A 21,083-nucleotide genomic window follows, 5' to 3' on the forward strand; every position below is an offset into this window, starting at 1 on the left:
TCTTTCAATGATACAATCGTCATCTAGAAGTCCTGAAAAAATGTATATGCGACAAGGCTGTGAATAGCGCTTTCGTCAAAATTGCGCCTTTCCTGCCCAACATTGGGAACTTTTACTATAACCAACATTTATGGAGTCATTTTGGGGGTGATATAGCACATTTCTTGGGGAATTTCATGAATCTTTTCCGGCAACACTGGTCAGAAGCACGGTGGGATAAAGGCTGCTTAGAAGCTTGTTAGCAAGCAGCTCAACTTCAGTTTCGATAGTGATCTGCCATCCGATTGCCCCATCCAGCCCTCCCTCCGACCCATCCATCTATTCCAGCAGATTATTGCCCTCTGAACCCGCCGCCAAGTCTGGCCTTCCCTTCCGGTGGCTCACACCTTCCGCCCCATTGGTGGCCTTTGGGGTGTGCTCGCGCTTCTTGAGCCTACCTAGGCCATCGTTCGGCCGGTTGGTCGGCCGTTGAGCGGGGTCTCTGACGAGTTCTCTTGATTAGACGAGGGCAGTCGGTCAGGATGCGCGCCTCACCCGTAGACCCTTAGAACATCACTCCTCTGGTCACCCCCATTAATAGTCCGCCTTATCTGTCGGTGGGTGGGTGAGACATCGGGTCTGCGTGGGTCGAGGGCGTGTTCGGCGGCGCTCACTGGGTTGAAGGGGAGCCCGTCAGGACTGAGGATTGTTGATGATGGAAGAAAGCCAGTGGCACAACTGGGAAAAGACCGGCCAAACCGAATTGTAAGTCAAATGCCATCTGATTGACCGCAGGATCAGAATACTAATTAAGAGCGCTTTCTGGATTGTAGCGGTAAATTGTTCCAACGAGGCGTGACGGCCTGGACCAATGCGGGCCGCCCGCCCAATGTGGACCTGGGTCTGAAGCGTCTGGTTTATGACTTGGTGGTCCGATGCATCCGCGATCAAGGTGTCAAACGCGATCATGTGGTCCAATTCATCGGCGAAAAGGTAAATGGAGCTGCTATCATAACCGTTCGATCCAAACAAACCCTAGCCAGAAAGTGTGTTCATATGAAGTGGTTGGTGAATACGAAAAAAGGATTATTCTAAAGTTGGGGCCCCATCTTTGACCTCCTTGTATGACTACCGACAGGCTGTCGTTAACTCGAAATCTAAGGGACCATAGGCTCCTAAGACTGGTATTCATTCATGTGGGAGTAAAGTCTTAAATTTTTGTGCTCTATGTTTGCCCTGTGTGAGATTTTATCTTTCGACGGCCTCAATTTTACCTGGGTGTGTTCTTTTTTTTCCGATTTTATAGTGCGTGTCCCACGCTGAATTATCCAATATGTGGGTAGACGTGTTCGCCCTCTTGGACAACGAAACTAGTTTGATGGCCAAGGACCGACGCGAAGAACGCGAGCGATTCGTGCGATTGTTCCGCGAGGCCGAGAAGTATCTGTCCACCGGTCATCTCAAGGAGCGTATCGAGGTCTTGGAGACACTGGAGGACATTGGTGTGCTCAAATCCACCAAGAAGTTCTTCACATCCATGATTAAGCTCAAGACGAAATTGTTGTACGTCCTCATCTGAACCCGTTTGGCTCTTGGTCTAGCTTCGCTCCAATTTCGATTTTCTCTGGACTCTTTCCAGTTACAAGCAGCAGAAGTTCAATCTCTTTCATGAAGAATGCGAGGGCTTCGCCAAGCTGCTCACTGAGCTCAACCAGGACCTGACCACGGTCTCGCCCAAAGAAGTGCTCGAGACCATCAAATCTATCATCGGCTACTTCAACCTGGACCCTAATCGCACTTTGGACATCATCCTCGAGTCCTTTGAATGTCGCCTCGAGCATCACCGGTTCTACATCCACCTATTGCAAGAGTTCGTGCCAGATCCACAAACATTGAACGAGCTCCTCGCTTTCAAATACAAATTCTACGAGTCTGAGGTAGGGCTTCCTTTCATCGCTTGGCTCCGACCAGACATGTTTTAACACCCTACATCGCCTCTGCTCGTTTTATGGTAGTGCGTGGATAATGGCGGTAAAATCCCCGAATCTCTGTTCACCGTCACGGCTTTGCTCATCCAATATGACATCCTCGATATGGACACGATCTATGGGATGCTTAAGCCTGATGATGCGGAGATTGAATCCGAATCCGATGTGGGCATAAAAGACGCTAGAGAATTTGTCCGAAAAATGAACGTTGTCTCTACCAACAAGGGAGACAAGCCGGACCTGACCATGGCCGATTTCCAGGCCATCGCAGCAACCGTGAGTCTCTTCTACTGTGTAACAATGTGGGTCATTAGGTTGACCTCTAGTTCGGATTCTTCTTTAGTATGACGCCAACCAGAAATTGGGTCTAATTGAGGCCTTTCTCCGAGTCGGGGCGTGGACACATGCTGAAAAGCTCATGAATCGGCTACCACCATACTTTGCGGTCTCGCAGGAACCGATCGCTAAAGCGCTCCAGAGACTCGTTCATCTCACGATTCAACCCTTGGTGCAAAAGTAAGATGAAGAAGAAGAAAAATTCAATTTGAACTTTGTTCTGACACTTACGACCGGTCCCTATCTGGGTGATTTCCTCACAGATGTAGCAACAAATCGTACAAGACCTTCTCGAGCGATCTCATCCCGTCATCCAATCAATTCTCGCCCATTCTTGTGGACACGTTTGAGCAATTCAAAACGGTGGTAATGCCAATGCTCATGGAGCTGGGACCTCACGCTAGCTCGGATCTAAGCCTATTATACAAGATCATGCGGATCCTTAAAGCTGACCTGAAAACAGTAAGCATTAGTAATTAAGCAAGAGCAACGCCGAATGGATCATGAGGAGTTTCTTTTTATTTCTAGACCTTCGACGAGACGGGTCGGGATCGAGAGAAAACGGCCGAGTTCAGTGTTTCCCCGGAGTCGTGCTGCCTCTATTATGAGACCATCACATTAACGGATGCTGTTCTTCTGCCCTCGTTGTCTTTGGCGGAGAGCAATTGCTGTTTAGCCGAGGAGATCTGGAGTGTTCTTCGCGTGTTCCCCTATCACGTCAGATATCATTTGTTCGGTCAGTGGAAGGCCAACACCTACGATGCACATCCCTTGCTTTTGCGGAAGAAGGCCATCACACTCAAAGGCATTAAGCGTATCATGCAGAGAATCAGCAAAGAAAATGTCAAGCCCACCTCACGACTGATTGGGAAAATCACCCACAGCTCGCCCGGATTGGTGTTTGAATATGTAAGCGCACCACGCAATCTTCCCGAGGAAAAAACGAGGGCCGAGCACACACTGATTTTCCTTCTCTCTGTCTGCGTAGATCTTGAGCCAAATCCAATTGTACGACAACATGATTACGCCGGTGGTGGATTCCCTCCGGTATCTGACCTCGCTCTCCTTTGATGTTTTGGGCTATTCCATCATTGAAGCATTGAATAACCCCGAGAAGGATCGAACCAAACACGATGGGACGAGCATTTCCCTGTGGCTCACCTCTTTATCCAACTTTTGTGGGGCCGTGTACAAGAAGTACAACATCGAGCTCACCGGCCTCCTCCAGTACGTGGCCAATCAGCTGAAAAACAAACACAGTCTGGACTTGCTGATCATGAAGGAAGTGGTCCTCAAAATGGGTGGGATCGAAGGGGCAGAGGAGATGACTTCGGAGCAAATCGATGCCATGGCTGGCGGAGAACTGTTGCGACAAGAGGCCGGTTCGTTCACTCAGATCAAGAATACGAAGAAGAGTTCGCAGCGCTTAAAAGACGCATTGATTGATCATGACCTGGCGGTTCCGTTGTGTCTGCTCATGGCACAACAGAGAAACTGTGTGGTGTATCAGGAGACTGAAGATTCCCACTTGAAGTTGGTTGGAAAACTCTTTGACCAGGTAACAAATTACTCTCTTACGTGCAAGAATGTCCAGATGAAATCGAATCTGCCGTCTTTGTTTCAGTGCCAAGATACGTTGGTTCAGTTTGGCACCTTCCTCGCGTCCAATCTGTCGATTGACGACTACACTCGGCGATTGCCTCCCATTCAGACTCTGCTATCACGGTATCATGTAAATCTCGACCTGGCTTTCTTCTTGGCCAGGCCCATGTTCAACCATCAGATCTCACTACAATACGAGAACATCCGAAAGAACGAGAAACATCGATGGAAGACCATCTCGGAGAACGAGAAACAAAATCTTTACGTGGCTGCCACCACCGATGTAAGTGACTTCCCGTACTTGTGTCAGTATTATCACGAATAATAATGATGACTTGAATTGAATAATTCTAGGTTATGACACCTATCACGGAGGCCATCCGTCCTTTGCACTCCGTCAAGATTTGGGATGACATCTCGCCACAGTTTCTAACCACCTTTTGGTCACTCACGATGTACGACTTGTTTGTTCCCGAGGATGTTTATGGAAAAGAGATCCAGAAATTAGTGCTTGCTCCGTCCAAGGTGGATGATAACAAGGAGCTGAACTCTTCGAGAAAAAAGAAGGAGAAAGAGCGACTTCATAACATGTTGGAGAAGATCCAGGACGAGCAAAAGAAGCAGAAGGATCACGTGGAACGCGTCATGGCCCGGCTGAAGACCGAGAAGGACTCTTGGTTCTTCTCGAGATCCGCACGCTTGGCCAAGAATGAAACCATCACCACATTTCTCCAGCTGTGCTTGTTTCCACGATGCATCTTTACGGCTATTGATGCCATCTACTGTGCCAAGTTCGTGCAAGTGATCCACATGCTCAAAACGCCCAACTTCTCAACCTTGATTTGCTTTGACAGAGTAAGGCAGAAATATCAATTCAATATCAAAATATGTATCAATTTCCCAAGCTTCTGGCCACATTTTTATCCTCTCTTGTGATGTTCGTTCCAGATATTTTGTGATATTACCTACACCGTCACATCATGCACAGAGAACGAGGCTCATCGGTATGGTCGCTTCCTTGCAGCCATGCTGGAGCTGGTCATGAAATGGCATTCGAAGAAGGAGATCTTCGACGAGGTACTGACGGGAGTCAAAGTGATGTGACTGGATTCCGAATTATTGTGGATTCTCTTCTAGGAGTGCGTTGGTTACCCGGGGTTTGTGACCAAATTCCGCGTGGCTCAGACCGAACAAAAGCCCGGAGGGGGTCCCGGAGATTCCGTGGATTACGAGAATTATCGCCATGTTTGCCACAAGTGGCATTACAAAATTGCCAAAGCCCTTGTTGTTTGTCTGGAATCAAAGGACTACGTCCAGATTCGGAATGCTTTAACGATCCTTTTCAAAATTTTGGGATTCTTTCCCATGCTTCTCCCTCTGGCTGGAGTGCTTGAGAGGCGCATAGAAAAGGTAAAACTGTTTAATCAGGTCTTTTTTTTCTCACAGTATCAAACTTGAAAGGAGAGACAAGGGATTGCTTGAGTTTGTGATGCGTATGTTGTAGGTGGTTGAGGAGGAAAAAGACAAACGCATGGATTTGTGCATCATGGCTCGAAGTTATCAAGGACAGCTCAAGGCCAAGCGACCGCATATGATGCTTGAACGAGACTTTCACATCCCAAAAGAAGGCAAAGGAGGTGCGGGTGGTGGTCCTAAGGAAGGGGGAGATAACACAGCTAACGACAATAGCACCAAAACCTCGGGTGGCAAATCGGCCAAGCCCGAGGAATCACGCCTCTCCTCAGAAAGATCGTCCAAGAGCCGAAGCCAAAGTCGAGAGAATTCGCTCTCTCGAAGCAATGACGAACCAGCCTCATCGGTCTCATCTGGAGGCGGAAAGTACAAGAAAAATCGGGACCGAGATTCCAAGGAACGCAGTCTCGGACGGGATTCCAGCTCCAGGGTAAGCATCATTATTTCAGTTACTACCCCATACATTCAGTAGATGCATCGTTTCTGGTCGTTTTCCAGGAGCGGTCGCGTGAACCCAAGACTCGCCATTCCTCCAAAGATCGGGAGAGAAGAGAAGAGATGGGACCTCCGCAATCCTCTACTTCTCATCGTCGCAGTGCAGAGTCTGAATCCATGGAACGAGGTAATACAAACCAACCACCCTGATCTATTGATCGTCCTCTAAGAAATCCAATCACTCCTCAATAGAACTGAAACGCCGCAAGCCCGAGGACGAAAGCGGTCGCCGGTTCAAGGACCGATCCCGCGAAAGGAGCGAGGACAGCGATCAAGGCGAGCTGACCCCACCTCCCAAAAAGGAAAAGTCCTCGTCCAAAAGCGACCGGAAACGCGAACGCGACGAAATGGTTGCGGCGAATGCGTCCTCTATAGACAACAACGGCACGATTCTCAAGAGAAGCAAGAAGGAGGATCGGGAGGGTTCATCCTCAATGTCTTCGCATCGACATGGAGCAGAGAATGGTGGGGACGAGATGGCCATAGCGGATCGGAAATCCGGTCGGGCCAACTCACGTCGAGGTGGCGGTGAACCATCCAAACGCAAGTCGACCTCCTAACGTTACGTGTGTTGTAAGATATGTACAATCTGTACCCCAACAAATCAACACGCATTTACTTTGCCAATGGCCCGTGTGTGTCGATGAAAATGTTGTTTTTTTTGACGCTTCATGGTGAATTAAAATGCTTCATTCGGATCGAATCAAATCAATAAAGAGTTTCGTTAACATCTCGCATGAACTGCTGCCATCATCATCGTTAGGGCATTTTTATTAGTCGTCTCAAATTTTCACGTCTTGAAATCACCTTTAGTGGTACAACAATAGCTCACGTCGACAAGGCTTCGTCAAACTAAAATTCAGACAAAAATCTGTGTGTGATTGTACTCTCAAATTCTTGAAATCCTTCTGGATCGACTCATCCGGGTGGTTTCAGTAAGTTGAGCAGTTGAATTTGATCAGGGAAGAAAAAACAACCGACGGCGGAGCTCGAAAAAGAGCGATTGAACTTGGTAGAACAGATGGAGCGTGTTGTATTTGCACTTCACCGATTACGTTTCTGGTTCGTTCTCGTGGTTGCCATAACTCCACAGTAGTCGAAGCAATCCCTCCTGTTTCTTGAGCAACGACGATGTCGTCGCATTGATAAGAAGATCGAGTTGTGAGAAGTCCTCTTCAACGAACGTTGCATGCATGCTGCTTCAGAAGAGCAGAACCATGTCGCCGTTTTGACGCAAACCATACACTTCACTTCAAACCTGTTCTGGGAGATTTCCTCATATGGAAACTCATGGAAAATTGTATTCAATCGATAGCTGAGTCACTTTGTTCATTCATTTCAAAATATTCCACAAACATGATCCCCCAGGCTAGGTAATTTCTGGTGATGGCATGCAAGAAATAAGAATGCGTGCATTACTTAAAGATGCCATTACCTGCCATTAAGCTCCCACGTCGATGGGAATAGGTTTCTTGGAAATGTTTTCCAGTTGAAGAATCTAGCGAGACTCCCCGCCAACCACATCGCGCACGTTGGGAAAGAAAAATGAAGGCCCTTTTTTGTCGATGGATGAGAGGACAAGGGGAGGTTTTTTTTTCGAGGGGGTCAATAATATGAATCAAACATCAGATATAGTAGTGTACGTGGCCAAGTAGTTGTTTTGGGTCCGTTTGTTTTGATTGTGTATCATTTTTAAGTCAGTGTTTGTAAGTCGTGTGGGCCCCTACCTTGAACCGGAATCCCAGTGGATGAATCTCTTGACCCCCACTGTGGGCCCTATTTAAGAGCAATCGTCTTAGCAACGGAGTTCATTCCAAGTTAAGCGTTGATCAAGCATGTTACAAACCACGATCGCTTCAGTGCTTGGAGCACTTCTCGTACTTTCCAGTAGCTCCAACGCCAAAACAAATTTCAGTAAGTACCATCGGTTGAGACCGGGATTTTGAGTTCAAAAAAACTAACCTCATGATTTTCAGAAAAATGTTCCACGTTTGGCAAGAGCTCGGACGACTTGTGCTTCGACACCATTTTCGACGAGTTCATCGTGAAAATGGGTGTGAATGGCACCGATAAAGACACAAGTCTCACCATTTGCTCGGATGTGGACAAGAACGATTGCTGCACCACCCCAGCGTTGAAGTCTCTCTTGTCCGACGACTGGTCTTCGAAAGACACGGAAGTCTGGGGCACCAGATACTTCGGAAAGTGCAAGAACAAGAAATTCTCTGTACGTATCATTCCTCTTCATCGCCATCATCCAGAAAACGAACGAACTTGTTCAAAAACATGAATTCTTTTTTGTAGCTTCAAAAGGGCCCCATCGTGACCTTGTCCACGGAGAGCAAAACTTTGCTGACGGTCGAATCCATCACATTGACCTCCAAGAGTCCAGACAAGAAAAACAAGGAGACCGAGAGATTCGTGTGTCCCAGTTTTGCTGTGGCCGGCAAGAATAACCCCACCGGGAAACAGACCCATCATTGTGGACCAGGTCCTCATCGCTTTGCTCGTGTGGTCAAGACTGAGATCAAGGTGGGTGCTGTTGGAACCAGCAAGGATGTCTACATTGAAATCGGCTCCGACACCAACAAGGAGGTCTGCGAGAATAAGATGCGACATCTCTTGGGATCCGAGTGGAAGAAGAACTCGGTGGAGAAGTTTGATCAGTCTGATTTTGGAGACTGCGGCAAGACTCTGTTCAAGGTATGAAGGTTATCTAATTCGCTTTTAGAACAATGATTCTAATGATTGAGTACATATGTCTTAGGTGCTAGAACAACCCAAGATTGCCTTCCGAAAGGACGGAAAGGATGCCTTGAGTATCAACAGTGTCACCATGGAGTTTGACATCGTGGATCCCAAGCCCCAACGTCTGGTGGTCACCTGTCCCAAATTTGACTTGGTTTGTCCCGGATCAGGTCCTTGCCGCAAGGAATTGGTCGGATGCAAAACGAGTAAGTAACTAATCACCAAGGAGGCAACTTTCTTTGGTCGAGCACATACTAACATTGATTTCTTTAAAGCTAATGCCGCTGGATCTTCCTTTGGATTGTCCACTCCCAGACCCAGTAGACCCTCATTTGCCGATGTGGCCTCTGGAAATAAGAAAGGTGCTTCCAGAGTGCAGGGCAACAAGCAAACTGCCGGAGGTCAAAGCTTCTTCGTGGATCTTGGAGACAATAAATCCAAGACCACCACTACTTTCAGACCAAGCGGGAGCAAAGTCCAAGACTTGATCAACAAGTTTGAAAATGATCCCAATTTCACCACTTCAACCACCAAGAAACCTGGTTTGTTGAAGCGTCTCTTGGGAGGAGGTTCCAAGACTACAGCAACTACCACCACTACAACAACTACCACCACTACTACTACCAAGAAGTCATCGGGCTTCGGTAGTATCTTCGGTTAATATAAATATCACAATCATTATCGTTCTCCTCATTTCAAAAATTGCGACCCTTGAATAAAAAGAGCGACAATCACGAGTTCCAATTCTAATACATTTTCAGGCATTCAATCATAAATTGAAATCGGCACACTATCGAAATAATAATAAATTAGTGCTCTTTGAACAACGTTGATAATGATATGGCAGATGTGGATAGACATGATGAGAGCCAGCGGATAAGAGGATGCATAATCAATCACTCATTGGCCAACTGATCCCACCAATGGAACTTGGGATTAGGTCGCGAATCTTGGTCCGTGCCCCTTTTGATTCGAGCACCGCCCTTGATCTCGCTTTGGATCCACGGAATGAACTTTTCCACACGAGTGTAGAGCCCCGGCATCTTTTCACGTCCACAACCAATGCCGGCCGACATGATGCCCACCACCAAGAGTTGGTCGTCATCAACTGATACCAACCCACCGCCACTATCCGCCTTTAGACACACAATAAACATCAGATTTTCCTTCACGGGGCCTTCTTGAAGGGAATAACTTCTTACCTGACACCCATCTATGGCTCCAAACTCATGACCGGCACATAAATGCGTGGGAGCCAAACTAATGGACTTCCCTTGACTCATGAGCCAGCTCTCGCACACATCGTTTTCCAAAATGGGAATCCGTGCCATGTGAAGTGTCTCGGTGGGGACACCACCTTTTTTGGATTCGTTGTCATAACCCCATCCTGCTAAATAACCCAGACCTTTGGCCGTCCTCCGCAAAGGATCCGGCAGACAAACGGGTTGAGCCATCTTGTTCCAAATGACTGGCTTGTCGATCCGAATGATGGCAATGTCATTCAAGAGCTTCGGGTAGATGTAGTCGGGATGTTCGATGATCTGCTCGACCTCCATCAGTTGTTCGGTGCCATCGAGTTTGACGGTGTTCTGTTCGCCCACGGCCACTTGCCACACTTTCGGGGGACGATTATGAACGCAATGTGCGGCCGTTAGCACGTAATGCTTGTGCACCTGAAGGATATCAAACAAAAGGCTTGAACCATATGCATGCAAAGACCTTCCTTAGCAGTTAAGGAAGGCGGGAGAACACTTACCAAGACTCCACCACAAAAGTGCTCTCCATCTTTTCGCAGTGAGACTGAATGAGGGAATTCCGAAATGTGCACTTCTGATCCTCCCAGAATTCGCTGATGAAACCGCCTCGAGCCTCGAGCAATCTTTCCACAAGGTGTGTCGGCCAAATTGATCATAGACCACACCCCTTGGGAACAAAGCAAGAACACGAGACTACATGCGGTAGCAATCAACATTGTGGAACGACCCATGGCTTTAAGTAACAAAAAGACAAAAAGGTTGGATATATATTTCAAGATACTGGAGTGTTTCTCGAAATCACCTAATCACGATCGGAAAAAGGATGTCTCTCTCGAAAGTCCAAGATGGAGGAGAACTTGACCTGCACGATGATCATGGAACTCGGAAGTGAGCCTTTTATACGAGCCTTCATCATTCTTATTCCACTGAAGAACAATAGACAAAGGTGGTACTACTATCTCTCTCGCTCTCCAAGTATCCATCTGGATTGGCCCAAGTTACACTAAACACCACTTTGTAAATTGGTGTTGCTATTGAATGAAATGAACAATTAGAGCGCTCTGGCTTTATTCATAACTCAATTTAAAAGCCTAGATGACACGTGATCCCTGCTTTTCTTTGTCCCTGGATGCATTTGACAAAGGGTCAATCGTACTGTAACATGCCAAGGTCAGGTTGAGTAGACATCTCGAGCTCGACATGACTTTGTCCGTTCAACGGTGTTGGTTGGCGCGAATCCCCGTCAAACGGTGAGACCCAAACAAACGGACCGACGAGCGTCACATTCCATGTTGCTCATAATATTGCAATACGTGAGAACAACAAAGAATGAAGGACTGTCAGAACTCCCAAATGATACCTGTCAGATAAGGAATCAAACAAATGACAATGGTGTCGAGAGGTAATCTGACAAGCCTCTTTGAATTCGTACATTGACATCAAATTTGAATTTGCAGATCCAAAACGCCCCAGAACCAGTACAATTCAGTCAAGTATTCATGTAGCTCCTTCAAATGCAAATAAGATTTATACACTTTTCCTCTGTTGCATTAGTATATATTTGTTAAAGTTCTTACACCTGAAGGTTATTGGGTGCAATATTGGAAGTTCATAACACATTCAATAAATACGGGTCAAATTTCAAGGAGAGAAATTCAAGGTCATTCGTAAAAGGAGAGTTCATTAGATGATTCGTATTCAACAACAACATTTCTAGTCACCGCAACCCCACCCCGATAGTATCAACTTACTCCCATGGGCCTTTGGTGTAATATAGAGATTGCAGTCATTGTAATATCATTAATGTGGGGAATAAGTGCCCACGGGTGACTGGCTATTGGCAACACTCTAACATACAACCCATGGGGACATGAATGGGTGACGATATTTAGCATAGGGTGAAGTAAAAAGGAGTGGGGTAAGCATTACCCGAGGCTTAAATAGTCTAAAATCGCATTGAAGACTTTTTTCGGGCGACAAGTGGGTCCGCAAACTTGATCTTGTCCAACTTGAGAAGGATTTGTGAAGCCTCGGGTCGACTCTTCATGTCGGTTTGCCAGCACTGTTCGTACAAGTCTTGAAAAGGTGTCCGCTTATTACTCTGAATATGATGACAGGGCCGGCGGTCTTGGGATACAACCTATCAATAGAACCACAAAAAAACTGTGCATATTTGTTGGCTGGTTTAACCGCTCATCGAATGTACCTGGAATATGATACTATGTGCATGAACGGATCGAAATGGGATTTCTCGGTTGATGACTTGCCACAAGAACACCCCATAGGAGTAGATGTCACATTTGGCTGTGGGTCTAGCTCCACGGAGAAATTCTGGAGCTTGGAATCCTGGTGTACCCACGAGAGTGTCTTTGCAAGGCGATCCTTCTTTGATGTGATGTGAATCGGCCATGCGAGAGCATCCAAAGTCACCGAGTTTGATGTCGCCAAACGAGGACACGAACACGTTATTCGCCTTGATGTCCAAATGAAGGATGCCCATGGAATGAATGTACTTCATGGCACTGGCCACACCCACAAAGCATCTACTCAAAAGTGGAAAGTAGCAATGATCACTTAACGTACAGAATCAACCAACTCATACTTGTGCACAAATCCTGGTGTGAGGAGGGCTTGATTATGGTCAATGATGCGCTGTAAACTGGATTTTCCGACGTATTCCATAATGATAATCGTGTTAGGAGCCTCCTTGTGGTCAAACATAGCGTGGATCTTAACCACATTAGGATGGCACAAATCCGTGGCGTTTAGCTCACTCTCCACCGAATTCGATCGGGCCTTCTTACTGATCTTTTTGTTTGGTGAATCTCTAGATATCACTTTGACTGCCACTTTTTGACCTTTGAAATAGATAAACATGCCAAGAAATAAGTAACCATTTCCCTGCTTCGAGTCTTCCCGCAACAAAAGCGTACCCTTCCATGAGCCCAAGATCACGGATCCAAAACTGCCTCGACCAATATAATGCAAGTCTTTGCGGGAGTCCAGACTTTGTCTTTGGAGGTCCCATCGTCCAGGGCTATTCAGACAAAGGATTTCATTGAGAGATGGGGAGTGACTCAAGCTGGGCACGCCGCAAGACAACCGCTTCCGTCTTGGACTGGGAGAAAGGAACCCTGGGACCAGATTCTCTTTGTTGGGACCCGATGGCTGAACAAACACTTCATCATCAATGTCTTCGTCATCTGGGGCAGGGTGGGTGAATTGGATCCGTGGTGGCACATTCAAAGGATCGGTACGAGCTGAAAGCCTATGTTCCAATGAAATATCCATGAAGTGTGGGGAGGTAGGACATTAATGAACTTATTGACGAGTTACCTCGATTTTTTGCGACCTGTGCAAGTCATAGGGATTGAAGTCGTGGGTGGGGTAATCAAGCAACAACTTCAATGGCGCAAGGGTTAGCATGTATCTATTTCGGGAGTTTTTGATGCTTTAGTTCACTAGTTCCCTTCAATTTATGCTTGTGGTTCCAAGATGGTTGTTCCACGAAAGAAGCCCTTAAATTCATGGATGACAATTCCAGGATCCGACAAGATTGACATGTCAAGAATCTAAAGGCACGAAACCAGCGAGGATAAACAAAATTCGCATTTACGACCAAATCAGTTGATCAGATGTCAACTTCTCTTTGGTTTGACGGCTTTTGTGATTTCATAATATTAAATTTGGCAAGCCTACTAATTCATTACGCGGAAACATGATCGATTGCAACACTCAACCTAGTGTTTTTTCAAAAATATATTTCATTCGTCTGTTCTTCGGCGTACATTCTTTTTGTGTTCAGCGTTAACTTTTCTTTTTTTGAAAACAATCCCGGAGGTGGATGAAGTGAGGTTTGTGGACGCGGTTCCACCCAATGAAGGCGTGGCCTTGGTCTTGAAGTTGTAGTCTCGGTCGTTGTGCAAGGTGGCTGCCGCTTGAGGAGCCGCTTTGACCTGTGGTGTTTGATAGTCAAAAGTGTCCGGATCCACGCTATAAAAACATGAATGAAAATTGGAAAAAGAAACAAATTAGTCTTAAAGCTGGGCCAATTTGGGCTTCACACAATCGAACTAACCTTTCCACTGCTTGCCATGATCCATAGGGTTGCGGCTTGCCATTGGGTCCCAAAGGCACCGGGGACACGTACTCTTGTTTGTGTTCCCCGTGAATAGCCTTACTCTGCTGAGCCATTACCTCACGTTTGGCCTTGGCTGCCTCCTTTTTCTTCTTAATTTCGGCTTGCTCAGCAATAGACAAAAAACCCTCCGAGGGCACATCCCATCGAGACTCTATAAAAAGAAAAAAAATACGAGCGTTTCGAATCCACTGGTCAGACGAGATTAATGTTCGTTACCTTTAGTTTCCACGTGCCAGAAGAATTGATGACCCTGTTCGCTGACCGCCTCGAACCACTTTTTGGGGTCTTTATGCCAAGGCGTGCCCGATTTCGGTGCCACCACAGTCTGGAGACAACTTGAACCGGGCATCGGATCATTGGTAGATACATTTGAAGTCGATGAGGAGGCACGCTCACAACTAAAAGAAAATCAAGTGGGTGGTGATTTCCATTTGGCATGAATGAGTCTGTTCTGGTGTCTGTATGTTAAGGAATTATAGGTTAAACTGACGGAACCGGAGGGTTATGTACCTGGAAAGGTCAGTGGCTTTTTCGTCTTGGCCGGCTTGGATTTCGGCTTTCTGAGCCAAAATGGAGGCGGTTAGAGCCTCTTTTTCGGCCTCGCGTTGGGCCTTGGTTTCGTGGAAGATCCGGGCCGACAAATCCGCCCCTTGGGCCAGATCCTTGTTGCGGTAGTCCTTCAAGGCTGCAGCCTCCATTTGCTCGATCCATTGGGCTTGTTTCTCAGCCTTCTTGTCCTGGATGGTGGATCGCTTCCGGATGTCCGTCAGCCGTTTCTCCGTGTTGAGTTGATGTTTGCGGCCACTTTCGTGAAACTCGATACTCTACGGGTGACATAGAAACACACACACACATCCACATAAGGACAATTTCCAACCTAAATGTTGCCAATAGGATGCGTTGGCCAACTTACGGATTTGTTATCGGCGATCCAACATTTGCAAGTATCGCAAAACTTCCGAGCTTGAGACACCCAGTATTCCGTCCTAAGCGAATGCAAGGATAAAAGAGGAAATGTTAACGGAGGGTGCTTAATTGCATGATGAGCCATCATACACTTACATGGCCAATGGTATAATCCGGACTCTAGGGGGCTTGAATTTGGATTCTTGACTTTCAATTCCCCAAGTGCAATATTTGTTGACATGGATTTATTTATTTTCAAGCAGACCTTTGGTTCAGGGTGGCCAGAAAAGAGACCTATGGTGTCAGAGCGATCAGAGTTATTGTGATCATGCAAAATATGGATTGAACCTGGGAAGAAATCATGTTGCCTCATTTGTATCATGAGCATGTTGTTAGACATTACCATAATGGTGGCATTTCTTACATTACTCACACTCATTGGACCAGTTTCGTGCAGCGACTCGGTTAGTTTTGGTCACCCTGTCTCTTCCAGGGCCGAGTTCCAGAGCAGAGGACCAACCGGAGCTGGTAAACGTTATTCTCCACCGATTAGTTGGCGGTGCTACTTTTTTAAACTTAACCTAACCTTATCAAACCTACCCTAACCTAACCCAACCTAACCTAACACGATATTAATAGCCTTTAAGGTCTCTCTCCAAACCTTTCTAACAGTTTGTCACAAATTCAAAAACGAGCACCGCCAACTAATCGGTGGAGAATAACGCTTATTGACCAACGTTAAGTCTCGAGCTGCTCGAGCTCCAATGCTCGCTGAGGCCAGTTTTTTAAACTCGGACTTAGGGGCTGGGTCGTTAACCAGTATGAAGATGCACTCGCTAAACGGCTGAGGGGATGCTCATTCTGGCTAACGGCCAAGCCATAAATAACTCGGAGGTACAATCTAAGGTTGGCAAAACTCGCCTCTGGGTCACTAGAACATCACTAGATCGTAGTTCAAACCTTAGCTTAACCTAAAAAACATCTTTGCGATCCCTTTTTAGAATAAAAGGCACGAAATGTTCATTTCAGACATTTCAAATGTGCCATAATTGACCTAAGAATAAGAATTGTAGAATGGCAAGCACTCAGATCAATAAGGTCCAGTCCATGGCCTTGTAATTTCAAAAATAGAAGATCACGCCCTTTCCGGCAATTAAATGGCAAGATATAGTAAACATAGGTAAAAATGGATCAGGGAAAAGGAAAGCATCGAACAACATACTCCTCGTACTTTTGTAGAACTTTAAGTGATTGATGCCAGAGTATGGGCTGTTGAAATCAAACTTGGAATCAGAACCTTAACTTTGCAGATAGGTGGAGGAAAAAGGTTAACAATTTGCCGAAAAGCGTGAAATTTACAAAATGTTGATCTAACTCCAAATACACTATCTTAACTTTAAATTAGCAGGGGCAAGTAAGCCTTCTGGTTATCGCCGTGTCGTGTTTTGGACATATTTTTTCAACGTGTACAGACATAACCCCTAAAATTGTTCAGCAAAACGTTTCATATTTATATTTCATATGCTTTGTAAAAATGATTACAAATGCAAATGATTTGTTATTGTTTATTGCTTTAACCACCAGTGACATTATCAAGTGTATAAAGGGTACAGGTAGGGACACAAATAAAAAGAGAATATTCGAATGTTACGAGCATCGATTGAATATTTCATGAGCGTTTGTTGTAATTGCAAAGAACTCTTAGGGAAGAATAGCAAAGTGCTGGTACCAACTTTTCGGCTCAAAACTAAGGGCAAAAAGCGTAAGAGTCGCGCAATGAATGGCGGCTTTACCTAATCCAGAGCTCTGCTTCACATGGCTGAAAGGACAAGGCCAGCTTTTGATGCCACTTTGTAATCTAGAGTTTTATTCAACTGTGGATTAAGGATTCAAAAGCTTGGCTCATCTCATCAGTGTTCCGCATTGCTTTCGATTGTTCATTGGGTTAGTTTAAAGCAAAATCTTTCTTGGATATAATAAGAGACTAGGTATAGATATTGCAGGACGGACTTGAAAGCGACTGTTTGAAGGATTTGTCAACATTATTGAAGTTAAGCAAGTCTGAAATTTCCTACAAATAAGAGTCAAAAATTGTTTGAAACCCCAAAAAGTTGCAAATGTTTGTCAGTAGTTCAGGTAGGAACCCAAAAATCCCTGAGGGAGCTAGTTTTGAAAATTTTGGCCCGTCCGGGGAGTTACTAGCACTTTCAATCTAGAGCGAGTGACAAAAGACGCACACCTTGTCAAAATTCAACTGCCCAATTGATGTGCCATCACATTTCAAACTAAACTGTAGCTTCGAGTATAACGAGAGGGTTAATTTGTGATTGAAGCATGGCTAAAGTCCCGTGAAGCTACTAACATGGTTATTTGTTTGCAGCGGCGTTTTTGAAAGCTTCCGCAGACCATCCATATTTTTGGGTGTTTTTTTTTTATTTCTTTCTCTCTGGAGACACTGAAGTTGGTCTTCTTGTTGGTGTGGTGTAGAGGGCACTGTGTTCACCGTGTTGTGTGTACTTGTGTGTACGGACACGGACTGCGGACAGCAGACATTTGTTGTCTTGGCTTGGCCTCTTTCTTTCTTTCTCTCTCTCTTTCTTGCCTCCAACCGACACATCCATCCCTCCATCCATCCATCCATCCATCCATCTAGAGCTTGGACCAGTGGACCTCCTGATTCCCATCATCCGGTTACTTCACTCGACACCCCGCCCGTTCCAAGTCTTGGCCCTCCATCATGGAGACAGACACGCCTCAAAACCCCGGGGTAACTTCTGACTTGCCTTGACCCATCCAGCCACTACTGACCTACGTATATTTGCAGACCACCTTGACCTCTGGCCCCGCCTCGACCGTGACGGACCCACTGCCCTCGGGTGCGGCTACCAATGGCGCCGCAGCTTCGGCTGACTCAGCTTCGGAGCTGAACGACCCCGCCCCGGCCCCGGCCAATGCCCCGTCCAATGCACCGTCCAATGCCCCGGCCAATGCCCCGGCTTCAGACGCGACGGAAGGCTGGGCTCCGGTAGCGGCGAGGGATTCGTCCGCCTCGGATTCGTCGTTGATTCCGGCGCGGAATTTGGTGTTCTCGTACCCGATCGAGGATTACACGCACCCTTCGCTGTCGACGTCGCATGATTTGAAACATTCCTACTCCTGGGAGTCGTTGATGAGCGCGCCCGACTTTGTGGCGGCGCCCGTGACGGCCTTCAAACACGCCCCCATGTCCGAGTGTTGGGACCAGATCACGGTGGGCATGAAGGTCGAGGTGGAGAACAAGGATGCTGAGCATTTTGGCCTGTTCGACGTGAGCTACTGGGTGGCCTCGGTCCTCCGCTTGTCGGGCTACAATGCGCTCTTGCGCTACGAAGGCTTTGGTCAAGACGGCACCAAAGACTTTTGGCTGAGCGTGTGCTCGGACAAAATTCATCCCGTGGGCTGGTGCGCCACCAAGGGCAAGCCCCTGATTCCGCCTCGAGGTGCGTGCTAGGCGTGAATTAAGCTCTAGTTCCTCCTGAACCAGACATTGGCCTGACTGAGTAGGTGGTATTGTTTTTTCTTGCAGCCATTCAGACCAAGCGTTCGGATTGGAAAGACTATTTGGTCAAGCGTCTAACGGGGGCCCGTACGTTGCCCACCAATTTCTACAGCAAGGTTTGGCAGAGTGTGGGCTCCATCTTCAAGCCCGGCATGAAACTCGAGGTGGTCGATAAGATGCGGATTTGCCAGGTGCGCGTGGCTACCATTTTCGAGATCATTGGCCGTCGCTTGTACCTACAATACGATAATGTGGACCATAATGATAAAGGTATTTTCTATAGGGTCATGCCAGCCATGGTCTCGGTGTGCACGGACTCATTTTTCCTTGGTTTTATCTAGGGTTTTGGTGCCACGAAGAGAGTCCCCTCATCCATCCCGTGGGCTGGGCCCATCGGGTGGGTCATCAGATTGAGGCCCCCCAGGCCTATTACGATCGTTGTGCCTTAGAGACTTACACCGACACGGATTGTACGGCTGACATGTTCCCGGAGTATAAACAGCCACCCGGACAGTTTCAAGTGGGTATGAAGATCGAGGCTGTGGATCCCCTCAACCTGGCCACGGTGTGTGTGGCCACCATCATGAAGGTGCTTCGCTTCGGCTACATCATGGTTAGGTACGAACTGCATTCGGTTTTCCTCCTCGTCAGGCTCTTGGGTAGGTGGGAAAGTCATCTCACATCTGTTTTGGGTCGTTCCAGAATCGATGGTTATGAGACGGATGAGACGGGTTCGGATTGGTTCTGTTATCATGGATCGTCGCCACTGATCTTTCCTCCCGGATACTGCGAGAAGAAGAACATCAAGTTAAAGCCTCCCACAGGGTGGGAGGACAATTTCACGTGGTACGATTATCTCAAGGAGACGAAAGCTCAAGCCGCTGCCGTGTCGCTCTTCAATCCCCATCGGGACGACGTTCGACACGGCTTCAAAGTGGGCATGAAAGTCGAGGCCTCGGACCAAATGGACCCTAGGCTCATCTGTGTCAGCACAATCGGTCGCGTTGTTGGACGCCTTCTGAAAGTCCACTTTGACGGTTGGGAGGACGACTACGACCAATGGATGGATTGTGAGAACGTGGACATTTACCCAGTGGGTTGGGCCGAATTAGTCGGCCATAAACTTGAAGGACCGCGGAAGATGCGTAAGTACAAGTAGTTCTTCGAAACCGAAAATCATCAGCAATGAAATCCAGATCTTCGTCATATCTAGCTCCGCAAAAGAAAGAAAAACGTAAGCCCGTGGGTCGAAAAGGCAAGAAGAGGGCCTCAGCCGGAGGAGGCAATTCTTCCAACGCGGGAGGGAGCACCACGGTATCGCCCAATCCTAATAATCAAGGCCCTCTGGCCACACCTAATGGGAGGAAATCGGGTCGGAAAACGGCGTCGCCGGTGAATGTGAAGGAGGTCGAAGAGGTTCCCGAAGTCGCTCCGCTAGCACCGAAAACGCCCTCGCCCTCACCTCCCCCACCACCTCCACCGGCCTCCTCTTCCTCCGCTCTTGTGGCTGTACCTGCTAGCTCATCACCACCGCCTCCCGTCTTGGAAGCACAAAGTGTGGAGCCAGCCAGTCCCACCCCTCCTCCACCCACTTTGACGCCGGCTTTGGCCATCAAAGTCATTCCCAGATTGGTGGACTCGGCCGGTCAAGTCTCGAACCAAAGAATTCGCGACTCGAACCTGGACCCAGCCAATTGGAACGTGGATGAGGTAGCACAATTTTTGGAGATCAACGATTGCGCCACTCTTGTGGACGCGTTTATTGATCAGGTGAGGTTCAAAAATCCCTCTTCGGTTGACATTGAGGCAATGCCTAAACATTGTTTCATCAAATCATTGCAGGGAGTGGACGGCAGCCGCTTTTTATCCTTGGCTAAAGAAGAGGTGATGAAGTTGGCTAATAACAAGATCGGTCCTTGCCTCAAGGTTGAAAACCTCTTGACTTTGTTGAAAGCCCGCATGAACCCGGCCCAAGCGCGCTTCCTCGCTACGATTCGAAAGAGCACGCCTTGAAGAGACAAAATTGTTGAGATTGCTCCGAGTGTTTCACGTGTGTATATTTATTTTTGATGCCCACTAAATCCATAGGCTGAGGAGCCTTTCTTGACGACGATGTAAAAAAAATCTTAAATATCATCAGATTCTGAACGTAAAGCAGAGAAATAAAGATAGAAACCTCGAAATTTCGTTGGGTGTTGGTCGAGGAGGGAGGGATGGCTGGCCAAGGCATCAGTATATACTACTGGAGGAGGGGGATCCCTGGTGAAATCTCACTATTTCTTATTTATTTTCCATCACATTTCATTGTCATAAAATTGTATTTTCATCACAGTTTTAATTAATTTCATTTTCCGCGAAAACAAGCACGTAGCAAATTACACAAGAAATCAGTTGTGACAAAATGAACTCAATTGGCGAATCTGTCCGAATCCTGGTATTGGCATCCCTTGTGCAGTGATTCGTGATGCCCTGAAGAAGCAAGTTGGCGCGAAATTGTCCTCTTGAAGACCAACCGGGCTGTGTCGATTAAAAAGTCAAAGACGTTAACCCTCGTCCATTTCATGTAATTTACTTCCCTGAATACCCCGAATTACCGGTGCAAGTTTCCATCAACAAGAGAG

The 21,083-nt window shown here is 47.0% G+C and overlaps 5 protein-coding genes across 6 annotated transcripts; 2 read left to right on the forward strand and 3 right to left on the reverse strand.

Moving 5' to 3' along the window:
* Positions 1 to 242: 242 nt before the first annotated feature.
* On the forward strand, positions 243 to 7,787 carry LOC131877314 (THO complex subunit 2-like). The gene is made up of 17 exons (XM_059222924.1): positions 243 to 744; positions 813 to 972; positions 1,286 to 1,542; positions 1,619 to 1,916; positions 1,995 to 2,243; positions 2,311 to 2,483; positions 2,567 to 2,765; positions 2,832 to 3,212; positions 3,292 to 3,861; positions 3,928 to 4,188; positions 4,260 to 4,760; positions 4,854 to 4,982; positions 5,043 to 5,315; positions 5,410 to 5,808; positions 5,877 to 6,000; positions 6,066 to 6,808; positions 7,571 to 7,787. The coding sequence occupies exons 1-16, from the start codon at positions 692 to 694 to the stop codon at positions 6,431 to 6,433; spliced, it is 4,395 nt and encodes a 1,464-aa protein (XP_059078907.1). The 5' UTR covers positions 243 to 691; the 3' UTR covers positions 6,434 to 6,808; positions 7,571 to 7,787.
* A 1,577-nt stretch (positions 7,788 to 9,364) lies between these two features.
* On the reverse strand, positions 9,365 to 10,804 carry LOC131877325 (serine protease 33-like). Its single transcript, XM_059222943.1, has 4 exons — positions 10,680 to 10,804; positions 10,378 to 10,610; positions 9,824 to 10,294; positions 9,365 to 9,757 (listed from the first exon to the last, which is right to left on the reverse strand). The coding sequence occupies exons 2-4, from the start codon at positions 10,606 to 10,608 to the stop codon at positions 9,518 to 9,520; spliced, it is 942 nt and encodes a 313-aa protein (XP_059078926.1). The 5' UTR covers positions 10,609 to 10,610; positions 10,680 to 10,804; the 3' UTR covers positions 9,365 to 9,517.
* A 614-nt stretch (positions 10,805 to 11,418) lies between these two features.
* Positions 11,419 to 13,485, reverse strand: LOC131877323 (serine/threonine-protein kinase mos-like). Of its 2 annotated transcripts, none has more exons than XM_059222940.1 (5): positions 13,214 to 13,485; positions 12,811 to 13,145; positions 12,480 to 12,735; positions 12,084 to 12,420; positions 11,419 to 12,017 (listed from the first exon to the last, which is right to left on the reverse strand). In XM_059222940.1, exons 1-5 carry the CDS (start codon positions 13,240 to 13,242, stop codon positions 11,823 to 11,825), a joined length of 1,152 nt encoding a protein of 383 aa, XP_059078923.1. In that variant the 5' UTR covers positions 13,243 to 13,485; the 3' UTR covers positions 11,419 to 11,822. The 2 variants fall into 2 exon arrangements, with proteins under 2 accessions (XP_059078923.1, XP_059078924.1); XM_059222941.1 differs by having other exon boundaries at positions 11,947 to 12,083; positions 12,145 to 12,420.
* Positions 13,486 to 13,621: 136 nt separating this feature from the next.
* LOC131877324 (WW domain-binding protein 4-like) lies at positions 13,622 to 15,216 on the reverse strand. The gene is made up of 6 exons (XM_059222942.1): positions 15,081 to 15,216; positions 14,932 to 15,004; positions 14,529 to 14,842; positions 14,235 to 14,416; positions 13,956 to 14,169; positions 13,622 to 13,870 (listed from the first exon to the last, which is right to left on the reverse strand). Coding segments are annotated over exons 1-6 (1,014 nt in total). The 5' UTR covers positions 15,083 to 15,216; the 3' UTR covers positions 13,622 to 13,641.
* A 2,246-nt stretch (positions 15,217 to 17,462) lies between these two features.
* LOC131877940 (MBT domain-containing protein 1-like) lies at positions 17,463 to 20,645 on the forward strand. Its single transcript, XM_059223786.1, has 7 exons — positions 17,463 to 17,691; positions 17,749 to 18,403; positions 18,490 to 18,732; positions 18,804 to 19,080; positions 19,165 to 19,607; positions 19,676 to 20,232; positions 20,305 to 20,645. The coding sequence occupies exons 1-7, from the start codon at positions 17,662 to 17,664 to the stop codon at positions 20,473 to 20,475; spliced, it is 2,376 nt and encodes a 791-aa protein (XP_059079769.1). The 5' UTR covers positions 17,463 to 17,661; the 3' UTR covers positions 20,476 to 20,645.
* The last annotated feature ends 438 nt before the right edge of the window (positions 20,646 to 21,083 follow it).

This window comes from Tigriopus californicus, chromosome 3, assembly GCF_007210705.1.
Source record: "Tigriopus californicus strain San Diego chromosome 3, Tcal_SD_v2.1, whole genome shotgun sequence".
Taxonomy (NCBI): domain Eukaryota; kingdom Metazoa; phylum Arthropoda; class Copepoda; order Harpacticoida; family Harpacticidae; genus Tigriopus; species Tigriopus californicus.